The sequence below is a fragment of the Rhincodon typus genome, chromosome 1 (genome assembly GCF_021869965.1).
Source record: "Rhincodon typus isolate 14 chromosome 1, sRhiTyp1.1, whole genome shotgun sequence".
NCBI lineage: Eukaryota > Metazoa > Chordata > Chondrichthyes > Orectolobiformes > Rhincodontidae > Rhincodon > Rhincodon typus.
In genome coordinates this window covers 70,132,077-70,148,569 of record NC_063332.1, presented here as the reverse complement: position 1 = coordinate 70,148,569, position 16,493 = coordinate 70,132,077, and the positions used below count along the sequence as shown (strand labels likewise).

Genomic DNA, 16,493 nt, shown 5'->3' with positions numbered 1-16,493 from the left:
GTCTGTTTTGCATGTGTTGCTTCCAGCACAGCCAATCCCTTTTCAGCCAATTATATTTCTCACTGACGATCAGATATTTCTGTTTACATATCCCATCCTTTTACTTCTCTCTGGGCACTGTCCCCACATATTCTATTCAATCCCCTCTTCCTGTCAGTGTAAATACCACCCTTTCTCAGCTATTTTCACTTCTGATCCTTCAGTCTCTGGATTCAAAACATCAACTGTGTTTCTCTCTATAGATGCTGCCAGACCTACTGAAATTCCCCAGCATACTTTCAGATTACCAGTACCAGTACCAGCATATCTTTGTTTTCACATTGTCTCATAACATATTACCATATAATAAAAGGCAAGGGCTTATGTCAAGTCACGGGTTCAACATCTAGATTAAAAATGAGAAAACTTTCATTCTCAACAAAAATTCAAATTTTGCAACAAGTCAGTGGTCATTTTTCAAGAACCAGTTCTATCCAGCAGCTAAACTAGCAATTTTGGAGATTGTGAGCTTGCATGATTGACTTGGGCAAATCACCCTTTACAGTCCAAACACAAGACAGACTAGATGAGCTTTTAAAAAAGGACAAACTGTTCATATGAAACTATTCATTTTCCCCTTAGCAGTCTGCGATGTTGATAAGATTTGCGCCAAACTTGAGAGTTATAACCAAGATTAAGCTAACATTTTAAAATCAACCTTCCTTTACACCGAAGGCAAATTGGACTTGAGCCAAGGTCTTCTGGCCTAGAGGTAGGGGCACTGCCATTGCACCACAAGCGCCCAAATTTTCACATTTTTATGCACTTTATGATCCCAGTTGGTGTTATTACAGTCAGATTCTAGACTGAAGTCTGGCTAGAGTCTTCTTTTGCCATAAAAAAATGGCTTTTCATCTAAATTGGAATGCAATGCTACAGATCTGGTTTAAACAATGAAATAAGTTTCTTGCGCAAACAGAGAACAAAACACAATCATTTATATATTATGGGTGATTTCAGAACATTTATTCCTTTGCTTGACTGCAAAGCTTCACAGTACTCCAATAGGAGAAAGTTTACTTGTCAATCACATATCTAGGTTGACCTAACTGTTTCATTCAATTTCTAGTCTAGAGAATGATAGTTTTTCCCTCACGTATTCACACAACTGAGCTAAGATTTGTTCAGCTTCAAACTGCACTTGTCTCATGAGACAATGCTGGATTGATAGTTACTATTTTTTAGTCTGAAAGTGAGGTAACCTATTTAACTTTTCTGAACTCACTCCTTGCTCCAGGAGAACTGCTTCATACATTCATCTTCAACAAATACAACTGCAAACTGAAATCAAACATTACAAAACTGTTACCCCCAACCAAAAATCAGTTCCAAGTGCTAAGTTAAAGCAGACTAAATGGTCTTCAGTGTTTTCTGACTGCTTGTAAAACTATCCCTACATAAACAAATACCCATTACCACTTCTGCAACAAAGACCAGCCTTCCGTTAAGGAAGGTTCCATAAAGCCTGACAAGTTAATTATTAAATGCATTGATACCTAAAGCCCTTATGCCACAAATTCCAAATCTTGAAGTAAAACAAAACATACCTCACGTTCTGTTCAAAAATATGCAGATTAAGGAAGTCTTATTATAATAAGTTGTTCTGTCACTTCACTGTCATCCACTCTGCTGCAGAATAAAGCAGTTTAGCATTCCAAAACAAACTTCGCCTTATACATGCTTGTGCTTTCAAGCTCTGCGGAATTAGGTTGCTCATTCAACACGCATTGAATGAAAAATTTTCTCCAATTAAACACTGCAAAGACATGGCAAACTCTAGATGTTGACTGTCAGCAACTTAGACTTGATATTTGGTTCAAAAGTAAGCATCACATGCTATTAGTTCTGCTTCTGGAAAATCATTTGGCTTTGTTATTTCAGAGCTTCTGTTTTTGAAGCTCGCATCCAGCACTAAACCTAGTTAATCTTCAGACTCTACTATAGTGCATACCTGGCTAACCTCTCTCATTTAACTAAAAACTTACAGCAAGTCACACTCCTCCATCATTCTTGTTACTCAGTGGTGAACGTGGCCTCTATTTTAAAATTAAGCTTTTGCTTTTAAATCTTTTCATCGCATCACCACCTCTCCTCCAGACCCATAACTATCAATCTACATTTCCTCAATGCTGGTTTTCTCAGCTCCCTGATTTTAAGTTGCCCCACCATCTTCAACTGCCATGGCTTAAGATGTGAATTCCCTTCCTATACCACTCCACCTTCCTGGTCTCAAAATTCAAAGCTTAGCTCTTTCCAAGCTTCTGGTTATTGACCTCGCTATTTCATATGCTTTAGTGTCAAATTTTACTTGATGCTATGGGACATTATAGAAAAGCTAGGCAAAATTGTCAGAATAGCCTCAACTCTCATTTGCCACCAAATCAATCCAACTCCTATCCCAGGCTTGAAGAACAATCATCCTGTGCAAATTTCTTAGGACATAAAGGGTCTGGAGCCCCTCATTTCCTCCTCGTGAGCAGCACCAACTATGCCTTACTTGTCCACTCATCTAGGGTCTGAACATTTCAATAGAAAGAATATCATATTTGTTATGTTCCAAATGAGTACAAAATGGTTCCTTTGGACTACCAGCAAGTCAGTATTACCACCCATGCTAGCCATCTATGAAATTATTACAGATGATTACACTTTGATTATTTTGACCTAAACTTGGTTAGGCAGTGTCAACACCTTTTGCTGAAGACTTGTGACCAAGAAAACTTTCCACCTCACTGCGAAAGCATCAAGGCATTTGCCAAATCACACTCTGTCTCCGACACCACTTTCAGTACCATGCCAACTTCCCCATCCCATATCCTCATATCAAGCCCCCCCAAAATAAATAACCTCATCTACAGCATTTTCAAAAGTTAATTCATCAGGGCATTAGACTATAACACTATGGGATGCAACTCCAGTAGGCTATTCAGCCCAGAGTCTGCTCCATCATTCAATGAGATGAGTAATCTGTTAATCCTCAAATCCATTTACCTGCCCTTTTCCCCATAACCCTGATTCCCATATGGACTGAAAGGATTGGTCTCAGCCTTTAGTATATTCAAGGACAGCCTCAACAGCCCTCTTTGGTAAAGAATTCCAAGTTTCACCTCAGCCTCAGAAGAAATGCTTCCTTTTTGGTCTTAAATCTGTGAATCCTGAATTTGACACTATGCCCTCTGGTCTTAGACACTTCCAGAAGGGGAAAAACAACCTCTTCACATCTACCCTGTCAAGTCCCCATGGATGTTTCAAGATTACCTCATTCTTCTAAACAGGAGTGCATTTATACTCCATTCCCTTCAAAACCAAAAAGCAGCTCACATTACATAAAAGGAAGCAAAGGTCTTAGAAAACAATAGGTGGATAAATCTCTGGGACTTGTTCAAGTGGATCCCAGGACTTTGTGGGAAGTTAGGGAGGAAATTGCATGACCCCTTGTGTATCATCTATGACTATGATGAGGTGCTAAATGACGAGAGGGTGGCTAATGCTGTACCTTTAAAAACCAGATGCAAGGAGATGCCTGGAAACTATAGGCCCGAGAGTCTGACTTAAGTGGTGGTTAAGTTGTTGGAAGCGATTCTGAAAGATGGTATATTTACGTGAATTTGAAGAGTAAGGAATATTAGGGATAATCAGCATACTTTTGTGCGAGGAAAATAATGTCTCACAAACTTGATTAAGTTTTTTTTGAGGAAGTAACCAAGACAACTGATGAGGACAGAGTGGTAGATGTTGTTCACTTTGTATTAGTACAGCCTTTGTCAAGGTTCCACTTGATAGACTAATTAGTAAAGTTAGATCACACGGGATTCAGGGCAAGTTTGACAAGAGGACACAAAATTGGCTTCATGGCAGGAGACAGGGGTGGTAGAGGGCTGTTTTTTGGACTGGAAGCCTGTGACAGCAGCGTTTTGCAGGGATCAGTGCTGGGTCCACCTTTGTCAATTTATATAGATGAGAATATTGAACGCATTTAACACGCTTACCTTCACTACTCAGACTATCGAGAACAGGAGTTGGGACATTCTGCCGAGGCTGTACAGGACAACAGTGAGGCCTCTTCTGGAGTACTGTGTCCAGTTCTAGTCACCCTATTACAAGAAGGATATTAAGGTGGAGAGGGTTCAGAAGAGATTTACCAGGATATTGTTGGGAATGGGGGGGGGGAGGGAAGAGTTATGGGGAGAGACTAAATAGGCGGAGACCTTTTTCCCCACTGGAGCGGTGGGGGTTGAGGGGTGATCATAGAGGTTTATAAAATGAGGGGTGTAGATGAGGTGATTGACAGGTGACTTTGCTACGGTGAGGGATTTCAAGGCTTCATATTTTTGAAGGTGAGAAGGGAGAGATGTAAAAAAAAAAAAAAAACAGCCAATTTTTTTTTATTATTATTAAAAACAGTGGTTTGTGTGTGGAATGAACTGCCAGAGGAAGTGGTGGGTGTGGGTACAATTACAATGTTTAAAAGACATTTGGATAGGTAAATGAACAAGAAATGTTTGGAGGAATATGGGCCAAGTGCAGGCAGGTGGGACGAGTTTAGTTTGAGATTAAGGTCAGCATGGGCTGGTGAGACCAAAGGGTCAGTTTCCATGCTTTATAACTATGACTGAAATATTCTACTTTCATTTCCTGTTACCTGAACGTAGATGCTAGCTTTCTGATCCAAGCTTGAGAATTCATATATCCCCTCTGTGCTGTAATGTTTCACAGTCTTTTGCCATTTAAATAATATTTGTTCCTCATTATCACCACCAAAGCCCACATTTCCCAATTTTATTGTCTGCCAACTTGTCGTCCACTCACTTGACTGGCCTTTCTCTCTCTACATTGCCCCCACATGCCTTCCCATCTGTCATCTGCACACCTGGAAATAGTACATGTGCTTTGTTTATTAAAATAGATGGTTAGTAGTTGCAGCTCCAGTACTGATCCTTCTGGCACTCAACGAGTAACAGTTTGCCATCCTGAAAATGGTCCACTTATCCCAACTCTTCCTTCTACTAGTTAGCCAAACCCTTGAAAAGATCTCAAACTCCATTGCTTCAGCAAAACAGCTGGACTCTAACCTCTCCTCCTACAATTCAAGATCCTTAAATGGATTTGAGTCAACGGATGTCAGTTGTTTTCAAACTTCAAAATGACAAGACATTTGTAACAAAGTGTCACAACAAGAAGTCTACTAGCATTCAGAGCAATTAAGAACGTGTATACGAACATTAGCAGCTAAAATTCAGATTTCACATTACTTCTGAATAAGCTTTTTAGATCAGGTTTGATTGTTTTCTTTAAATAAATGTGTGCCAAATAAAGTTTAGTGAGACAAATCCACAATATTTTATTCCAAACTGAATTAGAGAGATTAAAAATAACTAAAGCCTTCCTTCTGTCAGGTTTTCCCACAAATCAAAAACCTATGGCAGGTGTATGGAATTAGGCCACTGATTAGCCATGATTTCAGTGGACGGCAGAACAGGTTCAAGGGGCTGAATGTTTTACAAAGAAACAGGAGTAGGCAATTATTTTTTCCCCCAAAAGGAGCAAGAAAAAACATCTGAGTTATTCAAATAGAGGTCCTACATTGAACTTCAAATCCACTGCAACAATGCAATTACATGCTCCAGAATGTGATGCTACAGTTTAAACAAAATCATGACTAAGCTCCAGTCAAGCTTGTATTTACCAAAACAAATGTACACAACTTAATAGACTGCAAAAGGACTCACCCTATGAAGATACTCAAGTCAGCTGATTACACTAAAATAGAAAAACTTGAATACCCAGCCAGCTTGAGTCAATTCACATTCATGAAGACCCATGTAAATGCCAAGTTTTGATATGTATTTTGAGAAACAAATTCCATTAAAATTTTTTAATCATAGGAGTGCAAAGGTCTCAACGTCCCAAAAACAAATATCAGAAACAAGTAATTTGTGTAAATCAAATCAAGATTGAATCACACCTTGAATCCACGCATTTAAACCATCGTATCTTCAACAGAATCAGCTCTACCATCTCAATTCCTAGCAAAGCTTCATTAAAATTAGCTACAAGATTTTCATCAGCACTTGTATTGTTTTAATAAATAAATGCTCATCAAGTAATTCAAAATTTATGCATCTCAGATTGTTGTATTTTATTGCAACTGTTGGAAAAAGGCAAAGCAGTCATTGCAAAGGTACAAATCCTCACCTGGGCGTGAAGATACTGAACTACTACTGCAACAGCTTCAAATCTTTGGTTACTTGCTTTCAACAGTTCTTTCAACAATGCAATCCACTCAACCTGTTTCTCACATTTCGCTTTGTAGTGAGGTAACCCAAAGGATTTCTTCACAACTGGAAGCAGATCTGACGGAGTCTGAGTTGACACACGAGTCGTTTGCGAACTTGGCTTCTGTGTAGAGGAGTTTGATTTCACCCAAGTTTTGTCAGCTATGAAGCAGAAACAATAAGCGTTATTATGCATATTTTTTGCACAGAAGTAGAAACTCACGTACGTTAAGGTTACAGGTTTTAAAAAAATGTAGTTCTGAAAATTTAACTCATTTGTGATCAGTCTTTTGGTTGTAGATTATGAGCTATCCAAACATTACCAATTACCCTATCTGAAGTTTGTAATGTTGAATTCAACCCCATTATGAAAAAAGCTTGCCTTCCATAATTGGTCTAAATCATTGGGTTGGGTTGACCAATAGACATCTTCTAAAGTGGCTACATGTCACATTTAAAAAAAAAAAAAAATTTAACTTATTTTTCTAATTAGAAATTGCCAGAAAAGTTCAGATCTGGCAGCATCTGTAGAGAGAAATCAGAGTTAATGTTTCAGGTCAACTTGAGGAAGGGTCACTTGACCCAAAACATGAACTTTGACTTCTCTAGAGATACTGCCAGGCATGCTAAAAGCTTTTCCAGCAATTTCTGGTTTTGTTTGCTTTACAGCATCTGCAGTTCTTTTCATTTAATTTTTCTAATCCAACTGTTCAGAGATATCACACAGCTCTGGAGTAGATGGGACTTGAACATGGGTCTCAGTCCAGGGGTAGGGACACAAGAAGCCTTCCGCATGTCACTTATTTGAAGCACAATTAAACAAAAATCACCCGGAGTCTGTAGTGGCTCAGTAACAGTGCCACTGCTTTTTGAGACAGGATGCCCAAATTAAAGTCTCACCTGCTCCAAGAGGTATGTACCGAACAACAACAGATCGATTAGAAAACCACCTGAAGAATAAGATCCTGCAAGGTGACTTATCAGTTCAACACAGCTCACCAACACTCCAAGACAACCAGGGAGGAAATTCTGGTTTGGCATGGTATTGACCGATACATCCCAAGGCAAATAAACTCATTAGGTATCCAGGCAACAAGTTCCCTTTTTACTTAATATTAGTGGCATATCTTCCATAATAATGTTTAGCAAGGTAATATACATAATCATTAAAGCAAAGCCAATTTACTGTGGTATTAAGAAACAGTTGGATGCACTGAACCATGCAAAAGGCTATGGGTCCTGACAACATTTTGTCTTCAGTATTATTGTCATACTCCAGAACTTGCTGCTCCCCAGCCAAACCCATCTACCCCACCATTTCAAAAGACTGCCTAGTTATGTCCTGTATACAAATGTAGTACAAATCCAAACTGGCTGATAACTGTCCCATCTACTCTATCAATGAAGTGATTGAAGGTGTCATCAATAGTTACACTTACTTCGCAATAGACTGCTCTCTGATAATCAGTTTGGGTTCTATCAAGGCTACTCAGCTCCTAGCCTCAGTTCAAACATTGACAAAACAGCGCAATTCAGGAGAGGTCAAAATGATTGCTCGACATCAAGGAGCTCCAGCAAAACTGGAGTCAATGAGACTCTGAAGGAAGTTTATCTGCTGGTTAGAGTCATTCCTGGCACAAAAAGGGAAATAGTTATGGAGTTTGGACTTTGGGTATCTCAGCTCCAGGATCTCTTCAACTAGTGTCCTAGGCAAAAGTCTTCAGCTGCTTCAATGACTTTCCCTCGATCACAAGGGTAAAATTTGCATTGCTCAATTTAGGATTCCAGAATGTTCAACATGTCACAATGAAACAGCAAACCTGGACAATACTGGTCACTTGTCAACCTAAGTCTGGATAACGTTCACACCACACAAATGCCAGTTAATGATCAGCTCCATCAAGGAAAGAAAACAGTCACCCCCTTGACATTCGATGGGAGCCCCCACGATCAACATCCTGGGGGGTTACCATTGATCAGAAACTGGAATGTCACATAAAGCAGTGGTTACAAGAGCAGGTCAGAGGCTAGGAATACTGCAGTGAGTAACTCATCTCCTGATTTCACACAACCTACTCACCACGTACAAAGACACAAGTCAGGAGTGTGATGGAATACTCCACACTTGCCTGGATGAGTGCAGCTCCAACACAAGAAGCAAGACATGATCCAGAACAAAGTGACCCACTTGATTGACACTACATCCACCAACATCAACTCCCTTCATCACTAATACTCAGGTATAGCAGTGTGTACCATCCACAAGATGCACTGCAGAAATTCAAAGAGTCTAAGACATGGCCTTCCAAACCCACCACTGCTACCATCTAGAAGGACAAGACAGCAGATACATGGGAATACCATCAACTAGAAGTTCCCTTCCAAGCCAGTCAGTCATTCAGACTTGGAACGATATTGCCATTCCTTCACTGTTGCTGGGTCAAAATCCTGGAATTCCCTCCCTAATGGCATTGTGGATCTACTTACAACAAATGAATTTCAGTTGGCTCAAGCCAGCAGTGCACCACCACTGTCTCAAGGTCAACTAGGTTTGGGCAATAGTGCTTACCCAGCCAGTGATGTCCACATCTTATGAATTAAAAAACAAACCCTGAACAAGGATATATGCTGATGTTCAGCTGAAATAACCATGACCATTCGTCAGAAATACAAAGAAATCAAAAAGGTCTACAAGGAGAAATGTCAAAGAGAACAAAGCTGGAAGAATTAGCAAGAAAATGTTGAAACTTTCCCTAAGCTGCAATTTAGGTGTTTTGAAGAGGTAGAGTAAAATGCAAGTGTTTTGATAACTAGAAATTAACAATCTGATTATCATAATTGTACTCTGCAGATGTTGCAGCTTAGAACATATTGAAATGCAGAGTTCAAATGGAGTGTGTCCATTCGAGAAAAAAAGTGATTTGTACACACAAGGAAACATCAATAGCACCTTCATTATATGCCCAATACTAGAATGCTGAGGTTAATTCGGGACCCATATTTCGAACCTCCACCTCCCTCACCCCCTCCGTTATCTTTGCTCACTTGCCTTATTAGATATTCATGCAATTATTAATTCTAGACTCAAACTAGTTACAAGTATATTCTCATTTCAAATGCATTATTTAACATTCCAGATGTTCTTTTCCAAACTCTGTTCGGATCTGTTATCCTGGGTCTCAATCGGACAGTCAACACTTTGAACTTTCCTCCCCACTGTTCTATCAAAGCAGCCATTGTTCAATGCACAGATCAGAGACCTTAGGAAACAAGTTACATCCCTACACAAGTGTGCACGAATATATCGTTTGCATCCCTTAAAATTTGAATTTGTTTTTCAAAGTGCTTCTAACAGAACCAGAATTACTAGGTTTTCAACAATAACTGATTTTTTTTTTTTGGAGGGGGCAGCAGTGGGAAAGAGTAGAAAGAGAGCAGTTATGACATCTATTGGCTGCTTCAGAAACTGGATTTCATGGAAGTTGCATTGCATTCTCCAGCAAATTTTACAGCTCACTGCTTGAAAAGACTAGATTTTTATAACCCCCATTTCTAAAACAGCCTAATGCTGTTAAGTAATAAGATCAAACAAGATGGTTCTTGTAAAAATGTTCTGACCATCATTTTCCAAACCTCCCCTGGGAGTCACATATCATGCATTGTAATCATATTTAATTTAGTCCACTAGTTAGTGGCTTGTCACATGTTTGAACATTTGCATTTATTTGCTAATGGATGATCAAAAACTTGAACTATTCACATGCCTAGATGAGTGCAGCTCCATTGCCCATAATGCCTGATGCTTTCCAGATGTATTAATTAATTTTGTTGTAAAGTTGTATAGTTACTGGATGAATTTCCAATGTGCTAGTTTTAAAATGCAGATCAAGACAAACAGCATCTCTAACCTGTAAACACCACATATTATGACATGGGCAGCACATGCATGGAAATAATCACATCAAGTTCCTTCCAAGTCAAGCAGTATCATCCTGACGTGGACACACAGTAAGAATCCTGCAACTTCCTAACAGCATTGTGGAAACAATTTACGTGCACACTGCAGTGGTTCAAGGTGACAACCACCAAAGCCAATTATAATTGGATTAATCACTGCATTACAGCACATCAATAACAACTTGCATTTTTTTTTCCAATCCTGTGATGATCAGTAAAACCAACTCCACTCAAAGGTTTTCAGTTCTTTCCTCAGTTTTCATGCTTAATTATTGCCAAGTTGCTTGAAATTTTATACCTTGGCTGCGTCATGTATTTTGCCAATTTTCCAAGATCTTGCTAGGAGCTCAACTTCCATAACTTAGCCCTCATTTAACCTTGTTACTGTAATATATAAAGCCATCCTGAAAACAATTTAAGTTGCTTGAACCAAATTTCACAGACCATGATATTCAAATGAGGTCAACACAACAGCATTTGTTAAATGGACTTGCTAGTTGTGGGTTGAAACAGCCCTTCAGTGACTACTACATAGAATGGTTACAGTTTGGGAGGCTATTCATCCTGTCATGGTCCTCCAGAAGGGCAATTCTGTCTGCTGCCGCCATTCCCCCACCTTATCCCCATAGCCCTGAAAATGTCTGCTCTACAACGACCTCAAACTAAGAAATTTAGTTTACCAGAGTCAGGGGATTTTGATTGCTTGTCAAACTAATTTTTCTTGGTTGTACAGAAGTAGGAGCACGGCTAAAATAGTGCCGAAATTCCATTAGTTACGGCTGCAGAGTTCAGGTCCATCACTTACACACCCTGCCATATTTGGGAAATGCTAAGAGTGCCTGGTAGTCTGGATGACCATTCGTGGCAAAGATGCCTCCAAGTGGAACAACGCAAACTCAGTTTTAAGTGGCTCGTGGCAACTAGGGCATTGTCATGCATTCACAAGGCAGGAAGTTTCATGAATATCATTTTTCAGGATGCATTCATCCTGCAACTTCGGAGAAAATGGAGATAAACTAACACGGGCAGGGTAATAGCAAGGATTGTAGACGGGCACTGCTATGGCTATAGATGTGACTCTCGGATCCAATGTTGTGTCTTGGATAGAACAATCAAGGATGCTATGGAATAGCTGCAGAACATATTGAGGGGGAAAAGGGAGACAGCCAGAGTTCATGGTTGAAGTTGAAATCAATGATTGAAGAAGAAACAGTTTCTGCAAGCAGAATTCAGGAAATTAGCTAGGAAATTGAAGTGGGCTTCAAAAATAAGTAGCAAACTCCAGGTTACTCCAAGTCTCTCACAGTAGCAAGTATAGACCATAAGCCACAGGAGCAGGTGATCATTCAGCCCATTAAATTGACTCCAACAAGATCATGGCTGACCTTAAAGCCTCAACTCCATTTCTAGAATTTCTAGAAACCCGACAGTTCAGATAGAGGCCATTCAGCCCATGGGTCTGCACTGACACTCAAGAGCATTCCACCCAGACCCACCCCTCACCCTACCCTATCCTCATTGACTATAGCTAACCCACCCAGCCTGCGCACTATGGGGCAAATTAGTATAGCTAATCCATCTTTGCACTGTGGGAGGAAACCACAACACTGGGTGGAACCCACAGACACAGGGAGAATGCGTGGAGTTTGCATGGACAGTCGCCCGAGGCTGGAATCAAACATGGATCCTTGGTGCTGTAAGGCACCAATGCTAACTGCTGAGCCACTGTGCTGCTCCAAAACACTGACTTCCCTTACTGATTAATAATCTATATCTCAGCCTTGATTATACATCATGACCCAGACTCAACAGCCCTCTGTGATAAAGAAATCCACAGATTCACTACCTTCAGAACAGATTCCTTATCTGTGTCTTCAATGGGTGGCACTTATTCTGAGATTCTCTCTTCTGGTTCTAGACTCTTCCACAATGGGGAGCAAGCTTCTGCATCTACCCAGTCAAAGATTCTTAAGGAACTTAATATTTGGGAAAAGAGGAACATAGCAGATGCATGCATGGTTGAAGAGGGTGCAAAAGGGAGGGCAAGTTTTAGACTCAAGATACTCTGACAGTTTCTTGGGGAGGGGAGATCTGTGCAACTTGGGTAGGTTACATCCTGGGACCAATAACAACCTCCCTGTGAGGTTAATGACATTAAAATACATTTAAAACAGACTGACAAGGGACAAGTAGCTTGAGGGAAGGGAAGCAGAGATGGAATTAGAAGTTAAAACACTAGGTGAGTCTGGAAGGTAAAGGGTGCATTGGCTAGGTAACAAATAATCAAGTTCAGCAGGGCTAAAATGAAAAGTATTTTAATGCAAGGATCCCAAGGAATATGTAACTGAACTGAGAACAGAGCTACGATATCACACCTACACATGCTGATGATAAGTTTGACTGCAAAGTGGGCAGGATTGGTCGCTCAACATACTGGGTTTGACAGTCGTCAGACAAAGATTGCTAGTGGCGGTGGGTTGATACAGGAATGGATCACAACATTGATCGAGCAATTATATTAGTGAGCGGTGATATATTCGATGGATCAAATGAGACCATAATGATAGAAGTAAACAAAAAAAGGGGCAAACACACTATTAGTTGTGCTATAGGCTGCCAGTTAGGTAGCGATAGAGGATCAAATTGGAGACAAGTGTTAAAGAATAATAAGGCAGTAATACTAAGGGGGTTTTAGTGACGCCAATATTTACTTTGATAGTTTTAGTGTGCAACCTAGGGAGGAAATAAAATTCTTTAAACTGCATCTAGGAGAAGTTTTTCACCTTTAAGTAGAAAGCTCAACAGGGGGCGGGGGGGGAAGCTTCTGGGGATAATACTCAAATACGCCTGGGCAGCTGGAAGACAAAATCAGACAGACTGCATTCAAGATATTGAGCCTAACTCAATAGGTTTAGGATTGCAATGGAGATGGATAAAATTGGCCTTGGAATTAAAACGGTTCTAAATTGGGGAAGGTTTATCTCACTAAGGATACAGTATGGCACAAATGGACTGGGAGCAGTTACTTGCAGATAAAACTGTCAGAGAAAGGGGAGGCACTGAAGGTGGGAAAATTCTCAAGAGTACAGGTGTGAGACAAAAGATGGAGAACCCTGGTTATCAAATCAATTCAAAAAAGGTTGGGATTAAGAAAATTAGCCAAGCTTACAGCAAAACAAGACCAAATTCCTAGACAGTATAAAAAAGTGCAGAGGAACAAAAACTGAAATTAGGAAATCTAACAGTGCATGAGAAATCATTGATGGGTATAGTAGAAGGAAAAACCCAAGAGATTTTTTATATATACAAACAGCAATGGAATAACTAGGTAATAGTGGAACTCATTCGGGATCGAGGTAACAAGAGAAGAGACCTGGATGACGTGGACAAAGTCCTCAATGAATACTTTGCTTTGTTCTTCATATTATGAAAATGACAACACAGGTTGTAAAGTGTATAAGTGCCCAAACTCTCATGCAATGTCTCCCAACCTGTTCAGGGAGACAAGCAAAGAGATTTCAAAGAGCCCTAGCAATAATTTTCAAATCTTCTCTGGCTACAAATGCTGGCGGGCTTTTAATATCGCCCCAATAATAAAAAAAAGGATAGACCAGGAAATTGTAGGCTCGTCAGTCCGGCCTCAGCGAGTAAATTATCAACAAGAGCAGTGAACAGTAGAATATACCAGCACTTGGAGAGACAGGCATTAATTATGGATAATCAACATGGATTTAAAAAGGTAGTGTTTGACTAATTTGAGGGGAGGTAACTAGCATTGATTAAAGGTAATATGTTTGATGTGGTCAACTTGAACTTCAACAAGGCTTTTGTTAACCTCCCTAACAGCAGATTGGTTAACTAGGCAGGACCTCATAAGATCCAAGTAAAATGACATGGTGAATCCAAAATTAGATTGGATTCAGGAAGCAGAGGTTGATGGTACAGGGATGCATCTGTGACAGGTAGTGTTTTCAGTGGGGTTCTGCAGCACTCAGTGCTGGGACCTTGGCTTGTGGTGAATGAATAATCTGAACTTCAATTGGAGGGGCCATGATGGAGAAGATCACAGATGGCATGAAAATTGGTAGGGTAGTAAAGAAACAGCAAATAGAAGGAGATCAATGGATTAGTCAGGTGGGCAGTGCAGCAGCAAACAATTCAATCTGAAAAATAGTGAGGCGATGAATCTCAGACTAACAAAAAGTGAGGAAATACACGGAATGGTAGTGAAATAACTCCAAAGTGGCAGGTATCCTGTCAAGGTTGTCCTTTATTTACACGTGGAGAGTCCTTGACAACAATCCACCGATCAGTGAATAGGATGTCTGCCACACCTGTTTAGATCTGTCAGCCAAAGATCGATAATCGGACTAGGTCAACAGCCCCAGTCAGGGAACTCCTTTTGCAAGATCCACTTGGCTGACACCATTAAAAATCACTACAGGTAGAGCACAGGAAAGCACCGAAGATTGGAGGGACCTTCATGCCTATATGCAAAGATCTCTCAAAGTAACAGGGCAGCTAGGGAAAATAGATTAAAGTAGTATATGGGACATATGCCTTTATTAGTTCAGGTGCACATTGCAGAATGGGCAGGTTATGGTGGAACTGTATAAAATGCTGGTTAGGCCACAAATAGAGTCATGCACACAATTCTGGCCGCATTACAGGTTGGACTTGATTGTACTAGAGACAGTGCAGAGTAGAGTTACGAGGATGCTGCCTGTGCTGGAGGATCTGAGCTATGAGGAACAACTGTATAGGCTTGGGCTGTTTTCAGCAGCTGGACAAGTTTCAAGGGCACCTGACAGGTGTACAAGTTTGAGGGGCACAGATTAGAAGACATTCTCCAGTAGAAGGCTCCATAACCAGGGGTGCAGATTTACAGTAGAGGTAGAAGGCAAAGAGGGGAGTTGATGAGAAATAATTTCATCCAAAAGGAAGTGGAATCAGAAATGTGTTCAAGATTTAAACAGTATTTAGATATTCAATTGCATTAACAGACACTCCAATAGTATGGGCCAAGAACATGATCTCATATAGTCAAGATTTTTGCTGATCACAGACAGTAGGCCAAAAGGCCTGTGCTGCACAATTCAAAGGATGCAATTCTCTTTCAAGAGCCTTGATTGATCCCACATCTATGACAATCCCAAGCAATACATCCCAAATCCTGTAAAATCTGACTGAAATGAATTCCCTGCTGTCACCATTGCTGCTTTAATCAATTACCTCAAATCTGCACCTAATTATCAATCCTTTGACTAACAGCAAATTTGCTTCCTATTCACTCTGTCCAGACCCCATGACTTTGGAGTACTCCTAACAAAACAGAACTGATGTTCTGAGGAAGGGTCACCGGACCCAAAACGTTAACTCTGTTTTCTCCTCCACAGATGCTGCCAGACCTGCTGAGCTTTTCCGGCAACTTTGTTTTTGTTCAAGGTTTACAGCATCCGCAGTTCTTTCGGTTTTTAAATCCTCAACCTTCTTTTCTATGGATAGTCAAAACTTATCCAATCGTCCAATGCAACAAAAGCTCCTCAGTTCCCATTGAAGGAGTATTGAGCAGATTTACTTGAACACCCAACTGAGCAGTTTAACAAGGTAATCCAACCATCTTTATTCAAAAAAAGTGTTTTCTTTACTTGAGTTTCTCACCTACTTAACCAAATGTCAGCAGATCAAATTTTGTTTTTAGTGTATGCAATCCATGAGAAGCCCTATCTGCTGGCCAAACAAACAAAACCAGAGTAATCCTTTCCTAAACAACCACCTCTGCACTGTGTAAAGAAAATAAAGTGCTGCAGGGAACCTTAATTTGAGTGTCACAGCTTTTTAAACAAGCAAGCAGTCCAACATCACCAGTGGCTTATTGGTTAACACTGCTGCCTCTCAGTGCCAGGGACCCGGGTTCAATTCCAGCCTTCGGCATTTGTGGAGTTTGGTCTGTGGGAGGAAGCCAGAGCAAACACGCAGACACTAGTAAAATGTGCAAAGATGTGGCTAAGTGATTAGCCATGGTAAATGCAGGATTATGGGTTAGCAGCTAGGTCTGAGAGGGGATATATTGAGGGTCAGTGCAGACTATGGACCAAACAGCCCTTCTGTACTGTCGGGATTCTATAAGGTTTCATGGACAAGTCACATGATCACCAACGCATTCATTAGCAATGGCACCGGATGCATCTACAAAGAAAAAGGCACCGGATGCATCTACAA

At 40.4% G+C, this 16,493-nt stretch overlaps 1 protein-coding gene across 5 annotated transcripts in view; it reads right to left on the bottom strand.

Moving 5' to 3' along the window:
• The window catches only part of LOC109937195 (microtubule-associated tumor suppressor 1 homolog), a 165,500-nt gene that overhangs the window by 44,778 nt on the left and 104,229 nt on the right, over window positions 1-16,493 (bottom strand). For all 5 annotated transcript variants that reach the window (XM_048600564.1, XM_048600566.1, XM_048600565.1 and 2 more), the window contains one exon: window positions 6,235-6,476. In XM_048600564.1, the coding sequence (XP_048456521.1) occupies window positions 6,235-6,476 (242 nt within the window). The remainder of the gene's footprint in view (window positions 1-6,234; window positions 6,477-16,493) is intronic.